Consider the following 21,044-nt stretch of genomic DNA (forward strand, 5'->3'; position numbering starts at 1 on the left):
CACCTGAGCATCAGAGTGCCTGGGGGCAGCCTGCCAGCCTATCTCCCAAGGGGCCACCCAGCCTGACAGTCCTAACCTGGGTGAATCTCCTGACACCAAGGCTTAGGCTCACAGCATTGTGAGCATTGTGGGCTTAGAAACAACATCTTGGGGGCAGACTCATACCAAGCAATTCATGTGGAGGTAGATGTGTGAAAGCCCAGGATGTCCATCTGTTAGCTCACACTGAGAACCCTAGCTGCCAGGTAGACAGGAACACTAGTGTGAAAACTCTCTTCCTGTACTGGAAGCCCAATCCTAATCCATAGGTTATCTGGTGAGCACTGTTGGAATGAGGGCAGTTAAATGGATAAAGGAGAGTAAAACCGTATGTCAGGACTGTCTGGCGGTGCAACTGGAATTCTTGAACTTAGTCTGTTTCTTAGATGAGTGCTGCCTATATTTGTTACAGTTTGTTTTAATGATTTCCTGGCTTAACAAGCCCTGATCTGATTTGAGTCATCCTTCCTTAAGATTTGCTAGAGTTTACAAATTGGCCCAGGTCATATCCTCTTTTTCCCCTGGGAAAATTTAAGGTGACCCTTCTTACCTTTGACATGACCTATGATTGGTGATTTTGCAGTTTACCTCTTAGCAGACTTGTTATTTTCCCTGTTTCTGGGTTTTTAGTAGACTTCTTATTGTAGCTTTAAAATAATTTTTTTTACTTTCCATTTTTTTTATGTTTCAATATCCATTTTAGTGCATACAACAACATTATAAGGTAGATACTGTTTTATATCCCATTTACATATAAAGAAACCTGAGACTCAGAGGCTAATGAACTTGCCTAGAAATACCTGGCCAGTAAAGGAAGAGGTTATGATTCAAACGTATGCACTCTGATTCCAATACTTAAGACATACCTGCGGCTACTTTTCTGAATGTTTCACATGTACTATCTAATGTAATCCTTACAGTTACACAATTTTTATTAAAAAGTACAGTTCTCACTCAGAAAGAAAGAAGGATTTGCATAAAAAAGAATTTCAAGCCCAGAAATACTAATATTACAGGTGTCAGGAATAGTAACATCCAGCCTACTTCCAGCCTTTCTCTCTGTCTTTCTCTCCTTCCCTCCTTTCTTTTCTCTCTACTTCCTTCTCTCTCTCTCCCTCTCCCACCCTCCCTCCTTCTTTCTCTTTTTATTTACTTATTTATTTATTTATTTTTATTATACTTTGAGTTCTAGGGTACATGTGCACAACGTGCAGGTTTGTTACATATGTATACATGTGCCATGTTGGTGTGCTGCACTCATTAACTCGTCATTTACATTAGGTATCTCCTAATGCTATCCCTTCCCCCTCCCCCCACCCCATGACAGGCCCCAGTGTGTGATGTTCCCCTTCCTGTGTTCAAGTGTTCTCATTGTTCAATTCCCACCTATGAGTGAGAACATGCAGTGTTTGGTTTTTTCTGTCTGTCAATGATAGACTGGATTAAGAAAATGTGGCACATATACACCACGGAATACTATGCAGCCATAAAAAAGGATGAGTTCATGTCCTTTGTAGGGACATGGATGAAGCTGGAAACCATCATTCTCAGCAAACTATCACAGGGACAAAAAACCAAAAAATCCAAAATAATTTTTAATTCTCTTTCTTATTGGTGTTTCTTAGCAAGAATTCTTCTGTAGTGAAGAATTTTCCCTCATCAACTAATAAAAAATGGCTAGTAAAGGAAAGGCAGGATAAATGCTTGCTTTATTCCATTTATTAATCTTCTGAGTAACTAATTGGTATCTTAGGAACCTCCAATGGTGATCAATGAGTGTTTTAAAAAATACACATCGAACTCAGCCTTTCTTTATACAGTTGATATGCATCAGTAGATGGAGTCCATATTAATGATGTAATCTATATAAGCTGATGTAATCAGTACTACTTTTGAGGAGATTGACATGATGTCTGGAATTTGCTTTAAATACTCCAGCATCTAAAAAGCAAATCAACAACAAAGGGAGTGGGATCGATGAAAAAAAATTGGAAAAATCTTGATATTTGTTGACACTGGTTGATGAGTACATGGAGTTCATTATACTATTCGTTTTGCTTTTGGTATGTTTGAAATATTTCCAAATAAAATAGTTCTCAAGATGCATATAATTCTAAGGTTATCAAGAGTGTAAATGTGAGTTTAGCCAACAACTTTGGCCTATCTGTGAATCTTGTGGAGAAAGTTCTTGATTTTTATTGAAATTCCAGATACCCCAACAGTAGTTCCTAAGCCCTACTGCTTTGACAACAGCATGTCAAATATGTGCACATTTTCCCAGCATTTTGGAAAGAATTTTTATAAGAATTTTCAGATTTGACTGATTGGATCCTGATTTATAAAAGTCTTATCTTGGTAACTAAGAATGTCTACTTTTGAGTGATGCATACCTTAAGAATTTGAAACATGGTTGCTTCTGTTCTCTGGACTTCATATGAGAGCGTAACAGCCTTTTAGCCATTCTGAAGTGACTTCTTCAGTCTGATGGTGCCATTTCTCATTCCAGGTTTAAGTTTATCTATTCATGGGGCTGAAAAGCGTTTGCAAATCCATCAACGGCGAAGTGTGGCAAGCCGCCCAGCGTCACGTCGTCGCCTGCCTGTGGTCAGGCATTCCTCACTCCCACCAGGCAGAAGGTCAATAAAAATGGAGGCGAGCTCTTCTGGAATCACTAATGGAAAAACCAAAGTCTTCCACCCAGGTGATGCATGGGGAAGTTCAACGGGGACCCATTTCAGTAGCAACCTGACCACAGTCTGCATTATATTTTTATTGTGTAAATATGCCATACTTTCAGCTAAGCTTGCTTTTGTTAGGAGTCTTGTTTTATTTCCCCTTCTGCTCACCTCAGTCAATGGTAAATATCACCAAGACAAATAAGAGGGGAGAGAGCTTGGTGGTTCAGAGAAGGTTGAGGCTATGTGCACACTGGTAGAATCTAAATGAAAATCAGAGTGCATAAACTCTTGCTCGGTTCAGGAAAGCTCATTATATAATAAAACAAAATAGAGATTTGGTCATTTTCCTGATAATTTGCTCTAAGATTGGTCAGGAAAAAATTTCAAGCCAAAAAACACCCACTTTGAAACCTAGGTTATCTGTCTTGGCTTGCCCACATCCTCCTGAGATCAGGAGAGAAGACTGGAGTCATTATATTATATTGTTTTTAGTCTTCTGGGAAGCATCTGTGATCTCTTTAAAATATTAAAATGATTCTACATTAAATGAAGTAAAAACATCTTATGTGCTTATTTGGGGGAAAAGCTCATTTAAGTATTCATTCATTCATTGAACAAATATTTATTGAGTGCCAGCTACATGCTAGGCATTGTTTTGGGTTCAAGGAAATATCAGTGACCAAGGCAATGTTCCTGCAAAGTGACTTTATAGAAACATCAAATTGCGAAAGAATTCATAAGTCATTTAGAATAACTCTCACCCAATCCTGATTCCTCTCTGTAATGTCCTAGTGGATGACCACACAAATGCTACTGAAGCCAGCCTCCATCTCTACTCATGTCACACCATCTTCTCTCTCTTAGCATGTAACCTTGTTTCCTAACCCATCAAGAAACACCAGGGCCGTTGGGCATGAATTACTGGAGGTCCCTTATCCTCTCTCTTCAAATGTATTGCTCTTTACGCATCATTCCCCACTTTCCTCCAGTTTTCAGAAGATGAGGGGCCTCCCACTGTCTTTGACCAAGCTCTTACCCGTGTCCTTTAGCCATGGTCACCTCTCACCTCTTCTGAAGCTTCCTCAGGAGAATGTGTCCTCTTGTTTTCATCTCTTTCACCCATCCACACTGCTAGCTGTTTACCTTCAGTCTATGAAAAGGCTCAAGCTTCTACCATTCTGATCATTTAACACTGTACCCTTTTCCCTCTTCTGCCACTTTTTCCTCCTCCCTTCCAAGCCAAACTTCTGAAAATAATAATTTACTTTTGATTGCTCTGTTCTGTCGAGAGCAACCAACACAATCTGGTTTCTAGCTCCTCCATTCCATTCTGGCTGTTTTTGAGGCCCTCAGTGACCTCCTTTTATCACAATGTAGTGGATGCTTGCCAGACTTTCCTGATGCACCAGACTAAGGTGGACAACCCACTTGTTTCCCAAACACTGTTCCCTTGGCTTCCATGACAATCTTAGGGTTCTTCTCTTATTTCTCTCTCATGTAACTTTCCTGGTTTCTCCCACTCCAGCATCTCTTTCCTCCTCTTGCCTCCTTTCCCAGTACATACCAAATCCAGAATGATTCATCTGTACCCCTAATCAGTTACTGTGCTTGTTCTACCAATTACAGGGTCCAGTTCAAACTTCTTAGCATGTTAAAAACAAATGCCTTTTGTGATCTGGCCTCTACTGCTTTCACCCTTCATTTTTTGCCCTCTTTTTCCTTAAGCTTTATTACTATAGTGCATCAATCAAGGTTCAATCAGAAAAGCAAAACCAGTAGAAAGTATGTACTAGAGACTAATTACAAAGAATTGGCTTTCATTGTGGGAGATGGCTAGGCAAGTCTGAATTCATAGGTCAGGCTATCTGCAAGGGCAGGCTGGAACTCTTGGACACAGCTCTTAAAAGCTTCAGCTCTGCTTTTAAGGCTTTTCAACTGACCTAGATTATCAAGGAGAATCTCCTTTACATAAAGTCAACTGACTATGAACTTTAATTGCATCTACAAAACACCTTCATTGCAGCACTAGATTAGTGTTCATTGAATAACTGGAGACTGTAGCCTTGCCAAGTTGGCTCATCAAATAGACCATCACATCTGAGTATATCAATGTGCTTTCACTTCTCTAAATATGTGATGCTGTTTCATGCCTCCCAACCTTTGCTCCTGCTGTTCTTTCTTCCCAGGATGCCCTGGTTTTGCTCTGTTATCCTTGAACATGTTGAAATTACTTGTCTATCTGTCCACTGAAAGGTCTTTAAGGGCAGGGATTCTGGATTATTTATCTTTGTACTCCCAATAAATATTTGTGGGGCAGGACCGAACAAAACCTTCATTAGCTGTGTTTTAGACTACTACAATAGCTTCTGAATTTTTCTGCCTGCCTTTCTTTCAACAAGTACCTGATATACACCAGTAAACAAAGCAGACAAAAGTCCCTGCCCTTGGGGAGTTTACATAGTAGCTGCAAGAGATAATAAATAAATATATTAAAGAGACCAACTGTATAATCTATATTATAGTTATATGTAAGCTATATATAATATATAGTGTTTAGGGAAAGGATAAGTATTATGGATAAAAGAAAAAGGGGAAGAGGGTAGCATGTTGCAATATTAAACATGGTGATCAGGGTAGGCTGAGTCATGAAGATGTGTAATCACTGACTAGAAGTTTCTGAGACAGCCATGTGGATGTCTGAGCAACTTCATTCCAGCAGAGGGACAGTTAGTGGACAGGTTGTAGGGTAAGAGTGGGTCTGGCAATTTGAAGAATAGTATGGAGGCTCCTCAACTTGGAGTGGAGTGAGTGAGGTGGGGAATCATCTCAGTGAGGTTGTAGGGACTAGATCGGGCAGGACCTTATAGGCCATTGTAAGGACTTTGAGCCCTATGTGAAAGGAAGCTCTTACAGGGTTTTGAGCAGAAGAATTCCATAATTTGATTTATATTTTAACAGGATGTAATATAGACTATGGGGAGAATAGATTATAGGAGGAGAGGATAAAAGGAGAAAGGTCAGATCGGAGGCCTCCAGAATGATCCAGTGGAGAAATGATGGTAGCTCTGACTAGGAACGGCAGAAGTGATGGTGAGAATTTAGAGTCTGGATATATTTTAAAGCTGGGCCAACAAAATATCCTAATGGATTGGATGTAGGGTAAAAGAGAAAGAAGAGCAAAGGATGACTGAAAAGTTTTTTTGGCCTGAGTGAAATCAGCTGAGATGGAGAAGGCTGCAAGAGAAGCAGATTTGGTGGGTTTGAGGGCAAAGGTGGGGCTGAGTTCAGAAGTTTGATTATAGATGTGATAATATTGAGAGCTGGCAAGATCTTGTGGGTGGTAGTTTGACCTCCATGTCTGGAGTTTGAAAGATGATTGGTCTGTGAAAGAGATATAAAACTAATAGTTGTTGACATATAAGTGCTATTTAAAGAAATGAGATTGAAAGAGATGACCAAGGGAAGAAGTATAAATGGAGAAGGGAGAGCATCAAGGGCTGAGATCTGGGACACTCCAATAATAAAGGGTCAAAGAGGACATGAACCACGAGCAAAGAAGGCCAAGAAAGAACCACCAGCAAAGATGGAGAAAACCCAGAAGTGCCACATCTCAGAAATTACAAAAGTTTATCAAGAAGAGAAGAATGGTTTTCTAGGCTAAATGTTATTGAAAGTCAAATAAGATGAGGACTGAGAATTAGTCGATTTTAGTAAAGTGGAGGTCAATGGTGATTTTGATAAGAGCCGTTTTAGTGGAGTGGTGGGGATGAAACCCTGATTGAAGTGGATTTAAGGGAGATGAGAGGATATAAATTAGATGCTCTGAATATAGGCAACTTTTTTGAGCAGTTTTGCTATGAAGTGTAGTGAAGAAATAGGGCAGCAGCTGGAGGAGAAGTAAGGTCAAGAGTTTCTTTTAAAAATAGCAGCTCTCCAGCAGATAATTTATGGTGTTCAAGAGAGGGGAGAATTTGTGATGTGGGCATCAGTGAGAGGATGAGAGCTATGCACAATAGGACCATGGATAGTTTATCTGTGATAACTGGTGGGAAGGAGGCGTATGTAGATATTGGCAGGTGTGCTGAGGGTCTAATAAGTTCTTTTCCTGTGTTGTCAGCTTTATCTTTAATGTGAGAAGCAAGGTCATCTCTGAGAATGAGAATGGAGCCACAGGGAGAAAGAGAGAGAGAAAGAAAGATATGCAGAGGGGAAATATGTTTGCCAACTCACATTAAAAGGGATTTGAGATTCATAGTCATGAAACTAAAGTAGGACTAGTTATCATCATTGTGTAGTTTTTAATTTTGTGTAGCTACATGAGTAAAGACATACAGTTGGTGGTGAGTTGGATTTGAACAGCAGTGTGGTTTTGCAAAGGAAGTAGGAAAGAGAGAAAGGGAATCAAAGGTGCATGGAAGGGAGTGATGATAGTGATTCATTTTGTGATTTGGTAAAGAGGGTGCAAGACATCAAGGGAAGGAGGTACAGTGAAAAGTTGGTAAGATCAATTGGTTGAAATTCCCAGAGGGTTCAAAAAAGTGTGGGGGTTAGGGTAATAGAAGGAGGATCTGGAAGGATAAGAGAGGTGGTAAGAGAATGGAATGTGTGGCACTAATATTGTGGCACATATCTTAATAACATTTATTTAATTTTATTATAGTAATATCAACACAAGATGCTGTTACTGGTAATGACAAGGTTTAGGCCAAGGTACAAAATAAGGGACTATAAAGGGTAGAAGGCAAGATCATTGAATGAAAAAATTCCTAGGGACTGAGAGGCCAAGATGTGAAAATGATTGAGTCAAGAATTGAGTAGTTTTGGGAAGAATGATAAGCCAGGCATTAACTTTATTGAGAAATAAGGGAACATGATCTGGCAGGTAGCAGGAGAGTACAAAGATAAAGGGTAGAAGATGATGTAGTATAACAACTTGAGGTTCAAGGCTGAAGGTTTTTGGGGAAGAGGGAAGAAGAATGGTCTGAAGGTGGATTTGAGACTCAAGAAAGGTATCTACTCCTCTTTCAGATGCGTTGGTGCCAGGGCTATTGGAGAAAAACAGTTCTAAGTGAAAGAACCACAGGGAAGCATGACCACTGGGAAGATCCAGGTTTTCCTTAGAGCAAGAAGGTGAATGGGGCAATCTGAGAAGAGATTGACGACATTCAGAGAATTCTGGAGAGCCCAGTGGAAGGTTTTAGATGTTGGACAATTGTCTTCAGTGGTTCTCTCAGACACCAAGGTTCTCCTCCAGAGAGGATAATTAGCATCAGCCCTCCTCTTCTTAAAATTGTTATGGCTATCCAGAAGAAAGTGCAGCCTTGTGAGCCCACCTTTTCAAGCCCTCTCCAATTTAGCCTCTCCCTACTTTTCCAGGCTTATCTCATTTTACACTGTCATTATCCATATTATTCAGCTTCAGGCATCCACAGGCTTTTTAGTATTTCTCAAGCAGGCTTTTACTCTTCCATTTCTTTGCCATTGCTCAAGCTCCTCTCTCATCTTGGAATATCCCTTCCCCCTAATAAATGTCTACTAGCCCTTCTCATTCCTCAAAATGTAACTCAAATTCCGCTTCCTCCAAGAAGCTTTCTAGATCTTATAGTCAGAATTGTTCCCCTACTTCCCCGTGCTTCCACAGAACTTAGAAGCCTTATCAAAGTCCATCTGTTTCTATGGTCTTATAGTTCTCCCAGAAGGCAGGAACTCTCCTCAATTCATCTTTGTATCTTCCGTCACTCCTAACATCATGCATTGTCCCTAGTAGGTTCTTAATAAATGATTTTATGTTGTTTGTCAAAATCTGTTCTACTCAGCAGATATAGGTTAGCATTCTGAAGTTATATGGCGTAAATCTTAACTCTTCTTTCATATGACAATCCTTCAGTTGTTTAAGAAACTCATCCCTAGCTATTTTCCAGGTGAAACATTTCCTAGTGTCTTTAGTGCTTCCTTGAATGACATGATACTCAACTTCTTTACCATTGTACCCTCTCCACTCTTAGAAACATTCTTGTTTCATTGCTATCTCTTTGAAAATGCAGTGCCCAGAATTGAGTATTCCATTAAAGTCAAATGCAGGCAGTGTAGATTCAGTCTGTCCTTTCCTTTAATTGATATCCTGTGTTGATATTACTATAATACAATTAAATGAATGTTATTAAGATATTCCTAATGGTGTTTTATCAACATGGGCTAATTCAGCCCACATTGTGAGTTAATATTTCAAGTCTCTTCCTTCACCTTAAAAACACATCACTTGGATGGGTACAGTGGCTCACGCCTGTAATCCCAGCACTTTGGGAGGCCGAGGCGGGTGGATCAGCTGAGGTCAGGAGTTCAAGACCAGCCTGACCAACATGGAGAAACCCTGTCTCTACTAAAAATACAAAATTAGCCGGACGTGGTGGTGCATGCCTGTAATCCCAGCTACTCAGGAGGCTGAGGCAGGAGAATCACTTGAACTCGGGAGGCGGAGGTTGCGGTGTGCCAAGATCGCGCCACTGCACTGCAGCCTGGGCAACGAGCAAAACTCCATCTCAAAAAAACAAAAAACTAAACAAAAATACATCACTTTACTTATCTACCCATCATTTTATCATAGATCCTTAAACCCTACATATGTCGAGTATTGGTTGAAAATATAAATAAAGCCAATCTTCTAGCCTAGAATTATAATTAAGAGAAAAATATATTAAGTTACAATTAGAAACTTGTTATTTAAAAAAAGTATTTTTAAAACTCATATTATTCTGGCAAGGTAGAATATGATTTCAGTTCCATTCTCTTTATTTTTAGTGTACTTGCACAAATGCATCATAGTTCTCTGTTGGGAGATTATGGAAGAGCTCTCAAACTGAGTTTCTTATGTGCAGTGAGTCATAGATCTTAGTAGCAGCTTGGACAATTTAGTCATATTGAGGCCTATTAAGTCATCCATCTATTTTTTACAAAGTTAATAATCCCTGTTCCCGAAGTGTTCTCTAAGACCCACTCGGATTGGTTACTAAGAACAAAAAGAGAGAATTTGGGAGTCTTGTAGATTTTCTGTTCCATCTGCCTGAACAATTTCAGTATGTTTATCCCCCTTTGAGTTTACAAACATTTATGTGTGCCTACTATTTACTAACAAGGATTTATTGGGAAGTTGCCCTCCTTGGAGTATTTTGAAATGGTGCAGAACTCTATTAAACATGGGTCTTAAGGCACTCAGTCATGTCCAAGAGAGACAATCAGTCAGGGTTCTTTGTTACCAACAAGAGAAACTAATCATTTAATCCAAACAAAGAAGGAATTTAAATTTGAAGAATGTGGATGGAAAACCTAAAGAGCCAGCCTTGGAAAAGGAATAGAGAAATCAAGAATAGCTATTTGATTAGAATAGAATATCTTCTATTTGACTATCTGGAATGATTGAATTCTTACCGGTTTTTCTAGTTTTGCATCGTTTGGCTCACGTTTTGAAGATTTAGGAGGACAGTTCTATTGGCTATGCACCTTTCCCTTGGTTGGACAGACAGTGCTGAGACAAATGATAGGACAGAAGACCTCTCCCTGCAGCCTTCATAGTGGGAGGGTAGGCCTCCTTGATTTCTTCTGCCACCTTGACTACACACAGCGAGGGAGAGGGACTTCCCCAAAAGGAAATAGAGGTGATGTTAGGAAACAACTTTATGTGGAAGAATGCCCACTACAGGGACATGTGCTTAAGCTGCTATGATAGAAGTCAAACTGTATTAAGGGCTGGAACACAGAAATAAATAAGGTTATGCTGCCATAACCTTATTATGCTGAAGAGAAAACACATATGGTATACCAATTTGACTTTGAAGGTCAACTAGGATTTCAACAGAAGGAAGAGGCATGACCATTCAGATGCAGGAAAGAGCATAATGATAGGAACGGTGCATTACACTGGTTCTGAAAGCAAGCTTTATCGTTAGGTGTTTAAAAGCTAGATATGTCACCTGATGGCTATTACAGCCTTAGACAAATTACTTAATTTCTCTGAATCTTAGTTTCTACATCAGTAAAATGAGGAAATTAATACCTACCTTATAGTATTAGGGCTGCCAAATTAAATACAGTGTTCCCAATTAAATTTAAATTTCAGATAAACAAGTATTTTTGAAAGTGTGTCCTAAATATTGCATACGACACACATAATAAAAAATTATATCGTTTGAAATTCAGATTTAGCCGGACATCCTGTATTGTAATGTATTATGTCTGGCAATCCTACATAGCCTTGTTATGGCAATTAAATAATTTGTGTAGAATGTCCAGTTTGATTTTTGGCACATACTTGGTGTTCAGTAATAAATGGTTGATAAATAAAGAAATCATTTTTCTTGTCACCAACATGATAAGCAAAATTCAGAACCCTGAAAGTACCTATGCCCCAGAATCCTTGTTATCTCAGTTACCACTTCATTTAGCAGTTTCCCAGTTAACTTGTGCTAGAATACCAATAAGATGGTCTCTCATTATGCTATATAAATACAGAAGCCATTCATCTTCATCTTGTATTTGTATGGTTTCTCTTTCCTTCTGATTGTTTCAATTCTTTCTCCTGTTTATCAATTTCATTTTGACCTTATCCTTTAAACACTCATAATTAATGAATATTATTTTCTGCTTCCTTTATGGACCAAAAATATAAGTGGTAAATGGTACTAGGTTTGGGACTATAATTTAAGACTCAAGAGCATAGTAAACTGAAGCACTGATTTTGATTTTTTTGAGTTTGAAACTATAAAGCTTAGTGGATATAGATCAAATTATCCCAGCTAATGACTATGCCATATAAAATAGAATTGGAAGCTTTCTGAAATCTAAAATACTTCTTCTATTGCTTTTTCCTTATCTGTTAGACCCATCATACAATCCTAGAGAAGTGTCATTAATCACAGAATATGTCCTTTAGTCTCATTTAGAATTTGTAAAATAATGTTTTGCCGATATGGGTTATTCCCAAGTAATTTCTAATACAGGTTCTTTTATCTCACTTTTTAAAACCTATGGCCCTTTCCACATTTATGCATGATTATTGTTCCCTAAGAATCTATCTAGTATTTAAATGCTAGGACAAAATTGATTTTCCAGGAGAGAAACATTAGGATTTTCTTGTTTCCAAACAGCTAGAATGATTAGTACTGTCTGTATACTTAGGCATTAAATGCATAGTTTGATAATAATAAAATTATAACTACAATATATTAAGCCCTCTACCATATTCCCAACCTCAAAAACTGTTCAACTGTTTTCATTCATTATCTCATTTAATTCCCATAATATTCTCATGCTATTTTCCTTATTTGATGGGTGGGGAAACTAAGGCATGAAGAAGGGTAAGTACCTTGCCTAAGGTTATACAGCCAGTAAATGGTGAAGGCAAGATTCTAGCTCAGGTGTTCTTATTCTCTTATTTAATGTGCTATTACTTTCTTCTTCACACAACTTGGCAGAAACATTTCTAGCAAATTATCATTAAAAAGCCTTGGAAAATTTAAATTAAAAGCCCTGCAGTAGCTCAAACCTTAGCGTAAGAAAACCATACTAAAGAAGGGACCAGTTAGATTCTGTTGATTGCTTGTGTAATCGTCTTCAAAGTTTATTATTTCCCTCAGTGTAAGTGATGTCCACTTTGTAGCTTCTCTTTCTGGTCTACTATGCTCTGGACTTTTGTTTTTCATCCTCCCTTTTTTGGGTTCTGATATAATAAAATTCATTCCTATTTCCCTGAGTTTCAAAGATTTCTTTCTGGAACCAATGTCAAGGCCTGGTCTCAAATTAGGGAACAGACTGTCTCCTGTTTCTCCCTTTAAAGAGCAGTACCAGAAGATGTGGGGAGAGGGAGAGGAGAGGACTATTAAGGAGAGACTTTTAAAAGAAGAAGGACAGTCAAGAAAGACTTGTTCCTAGTTCTGCCAAGAGTCAGGATAAACTTATGCTTTAGGGAAACAAAAATAAGGAAAAGATAAATATATGACCAATCTTTAGAATAACGACCATAATACTGCAACCCTACATTTACTTGATATTCTGTTGTTTCCAAAGGGCTTTCACAAATTTTTCTCCTGCATTTCATTTAGTCCTCATAGCAGTCTGTGAGGTGGAATTATGCCTATTTTACTATGGCATAGGAAGTGAAGTTACTAGCTCAAAAGTACAAAATTAGCAATTGACAGACCCCAACTAAAACCCAGGTATTTAATTTCTTATGTGGCCGGGCGCGGTGGCTCATATATGTAATCCTAGCACTTTGGGAGGCTGAGGTGGGCAGATCACCTGAGGTCAGGAGTTCGAGACCAGCCTGGCCAACATGGTGAAACCCATCTCTACTAAAAATATGTAAATTAACCAGACATTGTAGTGCAGGCTTGTAATCCCAGCTACTAGGGAGGCTGAGGCAGGAGAATCGCTTGAACCTGGGAGGTAGAGGTTGCAGTGAGCCAAGATCATGCCACTGCACTCCAGCCCAGGTAACAGAGCAAGAGTCTGTCAAAAAAAAAAGAAAAAAAGCTGAAGCAGGAGAATCGCTTGAATCCGGGAGACAGAGGTGGCAGTGAGCTGAGATTGTGCCACTGCACTCCAGCCTGGGTGACAGAGCGAGACTCCGTCTCAAAAAAAAAAAAAAAAAAAAACTTATTATGGGTGTTTTTTTCCACGGTGTCAACTTTTTTTCTTGAAGATGAGCATTAGTTAAGAGTGAAATTTTGGGGGCTTTCTATCCCCTTTTCTGAAAATAGACACTTTATTGAGAAGTGTGGCTGAGGTTTGCTTATAGGATCTAAGGAACCTGGCTGTTCTCTTGAACAGAACTGAAGCGTGGATGAGATAATCAGTCTTCCTATTTGTGAATGGATTTTTGGGGTGGCTGGAAGATAAAATTGTATGGAAAAAGCGACAAGGGCTACTTTGGACTTCTGTTTTATTTCTCATTGCATTGAAGGTGAATGTGGTGCCTTTCAGAACAGTTAGTGCTGTGGTTTAGAAATAACACTGTAATTATCCTTCATTTGAATCTCTTCCTCTTTAAGTGGGTTTTTTTAGATGTGTGATGTGAGTTTAGTCAATAGGTGGGGGTGCTTAGGAAAATAAGCTATTTTGGTCCTTGGCAAATGTGGGCATTGGTATCTGTGTTCCTTGCTATCATTTGCTGAGTAACAACATTTTTTTTTCTAAAAATACATACCACATTCTTCTCTTATTTGCATTTGCTTTTCATTTTACTGAGGGACATATACACACACATTTTGATCTATAGGATGCATTTAGAGGGAATTTTCTGAAAAATCATTTTACAACCTTTTGAGCACAGAAAGTGAATGAAGAAGAGCCATAAAAAGGCAGCCACAAAGAAAAGCAAATGGTTAATTTCTGGAAAAGAGCATTGCGTTTTGTGGAATTTAAAACTGCTTCTTCTGCCTGAGGCTATTTAAAATAATTTTATATTTTAGAAGCTTGAAGAGATTTAAGTACAGCAATGCGCCCCTTATCCATAGCTTTGTTTTTCATCGTTTCAGTTACAATAAGAATTCTGAGAGAAAGACAGAGAGAAATTGCTCTATCATTATTGTTATAATTGTTCTATTTTGTTATTAGTTATTGTTATCAATCTCTTATTGTTCCTAATTTAGAAATTAAGTTTTATCATAGGTATGTATGTATAGGAAAAAAAGCATATATATAGGGTTCAGTACTATCCACAGTTTCAGATATCCGCTGGGGGTCTTGGAATGTATCCGCTGAAGATAGGGTGGGATGCTTTAACCATTTAGCTCAGGATTATACAACTATAACTAGTAGAGCTGAGATTTAAAAGTCTAAGCCCTTAGCCATGGTGGATAGTCAGTTAATAGTGAGCTTTTATTTTGCTTGATTGTCTGAGTTTGAGCTGACAGGCCGATGCACAAGAGGGGCAGAGTCCTAGCTTTTTTGAGGATTGTCATTTCGCAAGGGCAATATTCCTTCTCACATTTATCTCAAGCCCTTCATGTATAAAGACTTATTCAAGACAAAAGGGTAAACAACATTTAGTGAGGCTGAAAATTGCACAGTTTCTGTTCTGTAACGCCTCCTAATCCTGAGTTTGTCTCTTCTCCTCATCTGCAAGAGTCCTCGTCATCACAACAGACCTCAGCATCTAGGAGATTGGAAGACACCACAGAATTCTGCCTATGTGATTCACAAATCCTTCTTGCTATTTGAAGCTTTGCAATTCTGACTTCCAGGCCCTCTAGGGAACTTTTAGTGCAGGGATGCATTATAACTTAGGAGATCATGATCTTACCAATCCTGGAAAACATAGAAGCAATTCTGCTGAAGGAGAGCCATTACTGGCCGATGCAGTAGAATTATTATTTCCATTTTAGACCTGAGAAATATCTGCCTGCTGTTAGCCAAATGTGGTTCTCCCATCAGGACCCAGTAAAGAACTTGGCCATTAGGACTACTCAGCATTAATCATTTGAGGGAATAGCTTTAGCCTTATAGTGACTAGTGTGGGTGAATCAATATGTTTATTCCTGCTAATATGAGCCAAGCTTTCTTCTGTAAAAGAATGAACTTACAACATCATAAGATTTATGGTTTTACACAATACTAATAAAATGACATGAATATTTTTTACACTTATGAAGCATCTTCTATTGTGAAGCTTTTTTAGTTTATGCCACACACAAAAAAAGGATTTTGGTAAGTACTACAAATAATGTTAAAAAAACAAGATGGAACTTTTTTTTTCAGAACCAGTAGCATTTCCTACATGTAAATCTGTGGTTTCCAATTTCATATTCTCCAGAAAAGCTGAATTCATTTCCTTTCTCTCTTCTTCAAAGACTTTTCTTGAACACTGGCTGATGCCAGGAAAGTCTGTAAAGACAGAATGGATCTCCCTCCCTTCTTTTTTATTTTTATTTTTATTTTTCTAAGATACAAGGACTCTGTTGCCCAGGCTGGAGTGCAGTGGCATGATCATAGCTCACTTCAGCCTCGAACTCCTGGGCTCAAGTGATCCTTCCGCTTTAGTCTCCCAAGTAGACGGGATTACAGGTATGTACCAATATGCCCAGCTAATTTTATTTTATATATTTTTTTAGAGATGGAGGTCTTGCTATATTGCTCAGGTAGGTCTTGAACTTCTGGTCTCAAGCAGTCCTCCTGGCTCAGCCTCCTGCAGCTCTGGGGTTACAGGTGTGAGCCACCACACCCAGCCCTCCCTTCTTTCTTAACACCATTCTTCATCTCAGTACTGTCATAGGAACACAGAATTCACCTATGGGGAGTTCAATACAAAACTCCCAGTTTAGAAAATGGGGTCTTTGGTGCCTCTTAAGTCCAAAAATATTACATGTGAGGATTTATTTTAGATATGTAGCTCAAGTTTTGAAATATCACTGCTACCTATTCTATAAAAAATGCTGTGTTTGAGAATTTGTATTAAGTATACCTCTCAGGACAGGAACTACCAAATAAAACTATTTGTAGAATATAAATAGAATGTAGACAGAAGCTCAGCTCTAGCAACAGTTATTATGAGGCTATCATAGAAAATATCATTTGTCCTCTTAAGTCTGTTTTACATACTCCCCATCTTTTCTGTGACATGGGGAGGGTAAGAGCTGATTTGTCAGGCTTTCCTTTATTTTGGTTTCAATATGAAGTAACTATTCCAAGTCCCAGGTTACAAGATTTTTAAAGTGGAATTGTTTTTACTTAGCCTAGGCCCCAAACCTGGAGTAGGCCCTCATTTTGCAGAGAATGAATATCATATAAAATTTGTAGTGAAGCACCTAGATCTAACATGATGGGCCAAATTATTTATGTATAATGTCTATAATTTATACTACAGCCTCCAAAAAATTTTAGTTTCCCATTTTTTCAATGAGAAAGATAAGGCTTATTATTATTTAATGAGTCAAGGTCACCTAAAAGTAGCATTCAAATCCAGGTTAGTTTAGTGCCAGTATCTCCTTTTTCAATCACTTGTGTTAATTTACACATATGACATGTGTCTATAATTGATTGAACAAGGAAAGGAATTTTAAGTGATTTATTTAAAGTAACTAAGGCAATCTAATGAAATTACTAAGAATAGTGATTTGGTGAGAGTGGAGGGCAAGTGGAGAGTGGTAGTAATGTAACTTACATTGTCATGTGTCACAGCAGAAAAACCATATATAGTATATAAAATTGGAAAATCATGAAACAATGGGACACACACATAGAAGGATCCAACAGAGACTCTTCAAAGTCCTTTTTCCACTGAGGAAGAGGACAGGGATTGCAAAAAGGGTAGCTATTGATTTTTATTGTAAGCCCTTTGGTACTTTGATATTTTGTTTATTATTTGATAAAATTTAACAAGATTTTACTGAAAAACAAAAAGTTATGATCTATAATATGTCTTTCACAGTAATCTACTGATAACGTATCAAGATGCTTTAAATTGTAGACTAAAAAAAAATCAGAGCGTCTTCTTAGTTTATATTCATTATTGTTATTCATAATGTGAAATTGCAGTGAAAGAGCATTAACTGAGCAACTAATATGTTCAAGGCCTTGTTCTAGGTTTTATAGGAGATAAAAGGGGGCTACAGTTTGATCCCAGGCTTCAATGTGTTACTGTCTAGTTGAAGGTGCTAGCAATGAGGAAGAAATCTAGATATGGAAAAACTAGGAACTTAAACATTTTCTTTGTCTGCTTCATACTGTGCTAGGTACTCTGACTCATTTTTCATAGAAAACATATACTATAGAAAAGACAAAATATAAAGAGCTATGTGAGTTCAATGGATAGAAAAATGGTTTTTACTTATCAGGATCAAGAAATGCTTCCTGAAGCAGAGAATTCTAGGTGGGCCTTGAAAGCAAGAAGGGATTTCTATGGACAAAGATGGGATGGGAAGGCATTGACATATTTGCTAATCAAGAAATTTATGTTTGAAACTCATTTTTTGTTGTTGTTTCTCTTGTATAAAAGTGCTTTGATGCCCTGGAAGTTGAGGCTGCAGTGAGCTGCGATTGCATCATTGAACTCCAGTCTGGGTGACAGAGTGTGACTGTCTAAAAAAAAAAAAAAAAAAAAATCCTAGCTGTAAGCTAGGTACAGAATGAATTTTAAAAATATTGCTTGTCCAGCTAAAGACTTTTTATTAAATGTAAATGCTGTTACCAAAGTTACAGAATCACAATTAAGTACTTAATCACAATTAAGTATTGAGTATAACTTCTGTCCATAAAATGTGGGGAAACTTAAAGACAAAATGGAGATCACATGGATTTTGTAGCTATTCTTGATTTTTTTTTAATTGTTCAATGTGTTTCCACATATTTAGGGATCTTCTTAGCTTCCCTCTTTAATTTATTTGTTTAGTTTCCTTAGGATTGTACTTAATTGCATGTTAATTACTGATGCCCAGTGGGGCTGTATTTTAAAGAATCTTCAGTTTGAATCTATAGTATCTTTACCATCTTGCCTAGTTTTTCAAATCTTTGTGTTCTGACCCAAAGGCCAAGATATCTGTGGCTATGGCAAAGAACTCAGATTCTTAGGTTTTCAGAAATTATAACAAAAAGCTATATGAATAACAATAAATAAATAAAATCAGTAGTACAAAGTAGACATAGTACATTTTTTACATTGAAGTCATTTAGTCTCTTTCACTTGGGCACTATAAGTAAAGGTGGAGATTGTCATCTTTGAAGATTCATTGGTACACTGATCACTCTCCATTTAGGAAAGCTTACAAAAGTCCTTGTTTTACAGCTCCCTCTCCTTTGTAGTGTTAGACTTAATGAATGGCTTATTGTCAGAAGTTCCAGACCATTACATTATACTCTATGAAAGAGTATTCTGTATTTCTTCTAGAGCAGAGACAGAAAAATATCTTATATTTGGGGGACTCTATGTGTGATCATAATGTTTAGCATGAAGAGAATGTTGCATTTTGAAGCTATTTGGTTTATACATTTTTAAAAATTACATGAATTTAGAAAATCTGTTATATTAAATTGGATATTTCACATCTATGGTTTAATACCTGCAGTCTTTGTTTTCAGTCTTAAATCCTGAACTCCAAATAATTATTAATCTCCGCAATCCCACTCTTGAATTTTTACATGTCTTTAAAGTTATAAAAATGTTTTATGCTAAGGGCAGTTGCAATGGCTCACGCCTATAATCCCAGCACTTTGGAAGGCTGAGGCAGGCAGATCACTTGTGGTCAAGAGTTTAAAATCAGCCTGTGAAACATGGAAATACCCTTTCTCTATACAAAATACACAAATTAGCCAGGCATGGTGGTGCGCACCTGTAGCCCTTGGCTACTTGGGAGGTGAGGTGGGAGAATTGCTTGAGCCTAGGAGATTGAGGTTGCAGTAAGCTGTGTTCGCACCACTGCACTCCAGCCTAGATGGCAAAGTGAGACTTTCTCTCAAAAAAATATTTTTATTCTTTTTGTGAAAAACATAAAAAGATAAAGTATAAAACAAAATCTACCCATCATTTCACAGCTGAGGGATAACTTCTGTACCTATTTTGAGTATTTTCTTCCTGTTATATTTTTCTAGTCATATAAATGGGTATGTTTTTTAATATGCAGTCATGCACCGCATGATGACTTTTTCATCAGTGATGGACCACATAAACCATGGTGGTCCCGTTAAGATTATAATGGAGCTGAAAAATTCCTATCGCCTAGTGATGTTGCAGGTGTTGTAATGTCATAGTGCAATACATTACTCACGTGTTTGTGGTGATGCCGGTGTAAACAAACCTACTGTGCTGCCAGTTGTATAAAAATATAGCACATACAGTTATTTACAGTATATAATACTTGACAATTAAACTACTATGTTGCTGGCTTATATACTCTACCTTTTATTGTTGTTTTAAAGTTTACTCCTTTTACTGATTAAAAAAAAAAGTTAACTTTAAGATAGCCTCAGGCAGGTCTTTTAGGAGGTATTCCAGAAGAGAGCATTTATATCATGGGAGGTGAGAGCTCCATTCATGTTATTGCCCCTAAGACCTTCCAGTGGAATAAGTGACATTGATAATCCTGACCTTGTATAGGCCTAGGCTAATGTGTGTGTTTGTATCCTCATTTTTAACAAAAAAAGTTTTTAAAAAGTTTTTAAATTTAAAACATAGAAAAATGCTTATAGAATATGGATATAAAGAAAGAAAATATTTTTGTGGAGCTATAAAATGTGTTTTTGTTTTAGGCTTAGTGTTATCACAAAACAGTCAAAAGTTAAAAAAAATCTAAAAGGTTACAAAGTAAAAACTTACCATAAGATAAATTTATTATTGAAGAAAGAAACATTTTTAAATAAATTTAATGTAGCGTAAGTGTACAGTGTTTATAAAGTCTACCAATGTGCAATAGTATTTTAGGCCTTCACATTCACTCACCACTCAATGACTCATTCAGAGCAACTTTCATTCCTGCAAGCTCCATTCATGGTAAATGCCCTATACAGAGAGACCATTTTTTATCTTTTATACTCTATTTTTACTGTACCCTTTCTTTGTTTAGGTATTCAAATACCAATGTATTACAGTTACTACAGTATTCAGTACAGTAACATGCTGTACAGGTTTGTAGCTTAGGAGCAATAGGCTGCACCATGTAACCTAGGTGTGTGGTAGGCTATACCAACTACGTTTGTGTAAGTACACTCTATGATCTTTGCACAATGATGATATTTACCAATGCATTTCTCAGAAAGTATCCCATCCTTAAGTGAGACATGACTGTACTTGGGACATGTCTCTGTGTGTGTGTGTGTGTGTGTGTGTGTGTATGTATGTATGTATGTATGTATGTATGTATCTATCTATCTATCTATCTATCTATCTATCTATCTATCTATCTATCTAATCTATCTATCTATATTCTTGTATTGGTTTTCCTCACCTTTTCATTATAAACGAGCATTTTCCCACATCATTAAGTATTCTTTGAAGACAGAATTTAATGGCCTGTATGCTTCCTTTATGGTGCTTCTTTTGTGTCTTATACTTCTATACTGCCCTCTCACATTTAAAAAAATTATTAAAGGTTTTTGGAATCTTTGTTATTAAAAATTCTAGTTATCTAGTAGTCATAGCTACTTCTACCTGAGTTTGTGAGCCCCTGCTTATGACAAATAACAAATAAATAAATTGGGCTTCTATTTATTAGTCTATTTAGGAAGTCACTTGTTTTTTAGCTTATGTAATGTGTTTTGTCTTGATCTGAAGTATTAGAACACAGGATCATTTTACTGGGTTATGTTGGATTTATTTGGCAGATCCAGTTCTCTTATCTCCAATAG

At 37.4% G+C, this 21,044-nt stretch overlaps 1 protein-coding gene across 6 annotated transcripts in view; it reads left to right on the plus strand.

Annotated features, from left to right (window-relative positions):
- The window catches only part of ANO4 (anoctamin 4), a 337,100-nt gene that overhangs the window by 104,469 nt on the left and 211,587 nt on the right, over positions 1-21,044 (plus strand). For all 6 annotated transcript variants that reach the window (XM_055096039.3, XM_055096038.3, XM_034934336.4 and 3 more), the window contains one exon: positions 2,546-2,740. In XM_055096039.3, coding sequence (XP_054952014.1) covers positions 2,686-2,740 — 55 coding nt within the window. In that variant the 5' untranslated portion in view covers positions 2,546-2,685. The remainder of the gene's footprint in view (positions 1-2,545; positions 2,741-21,044) is intronic.

The sequence above is a fragment of the Pan paniscus genome, chromosome 10 (assembly GCF_029289425.2).
Source record: "Pan paniscus chromosome 10, NHGRI_mPanPan1-v2.0_pri, whole genome shotgun sequence".
NCBI lineage: Eukaryota > Metazoa > Chordata > Mammalia > Primates > Hominidae > Pan > Pan paniscus.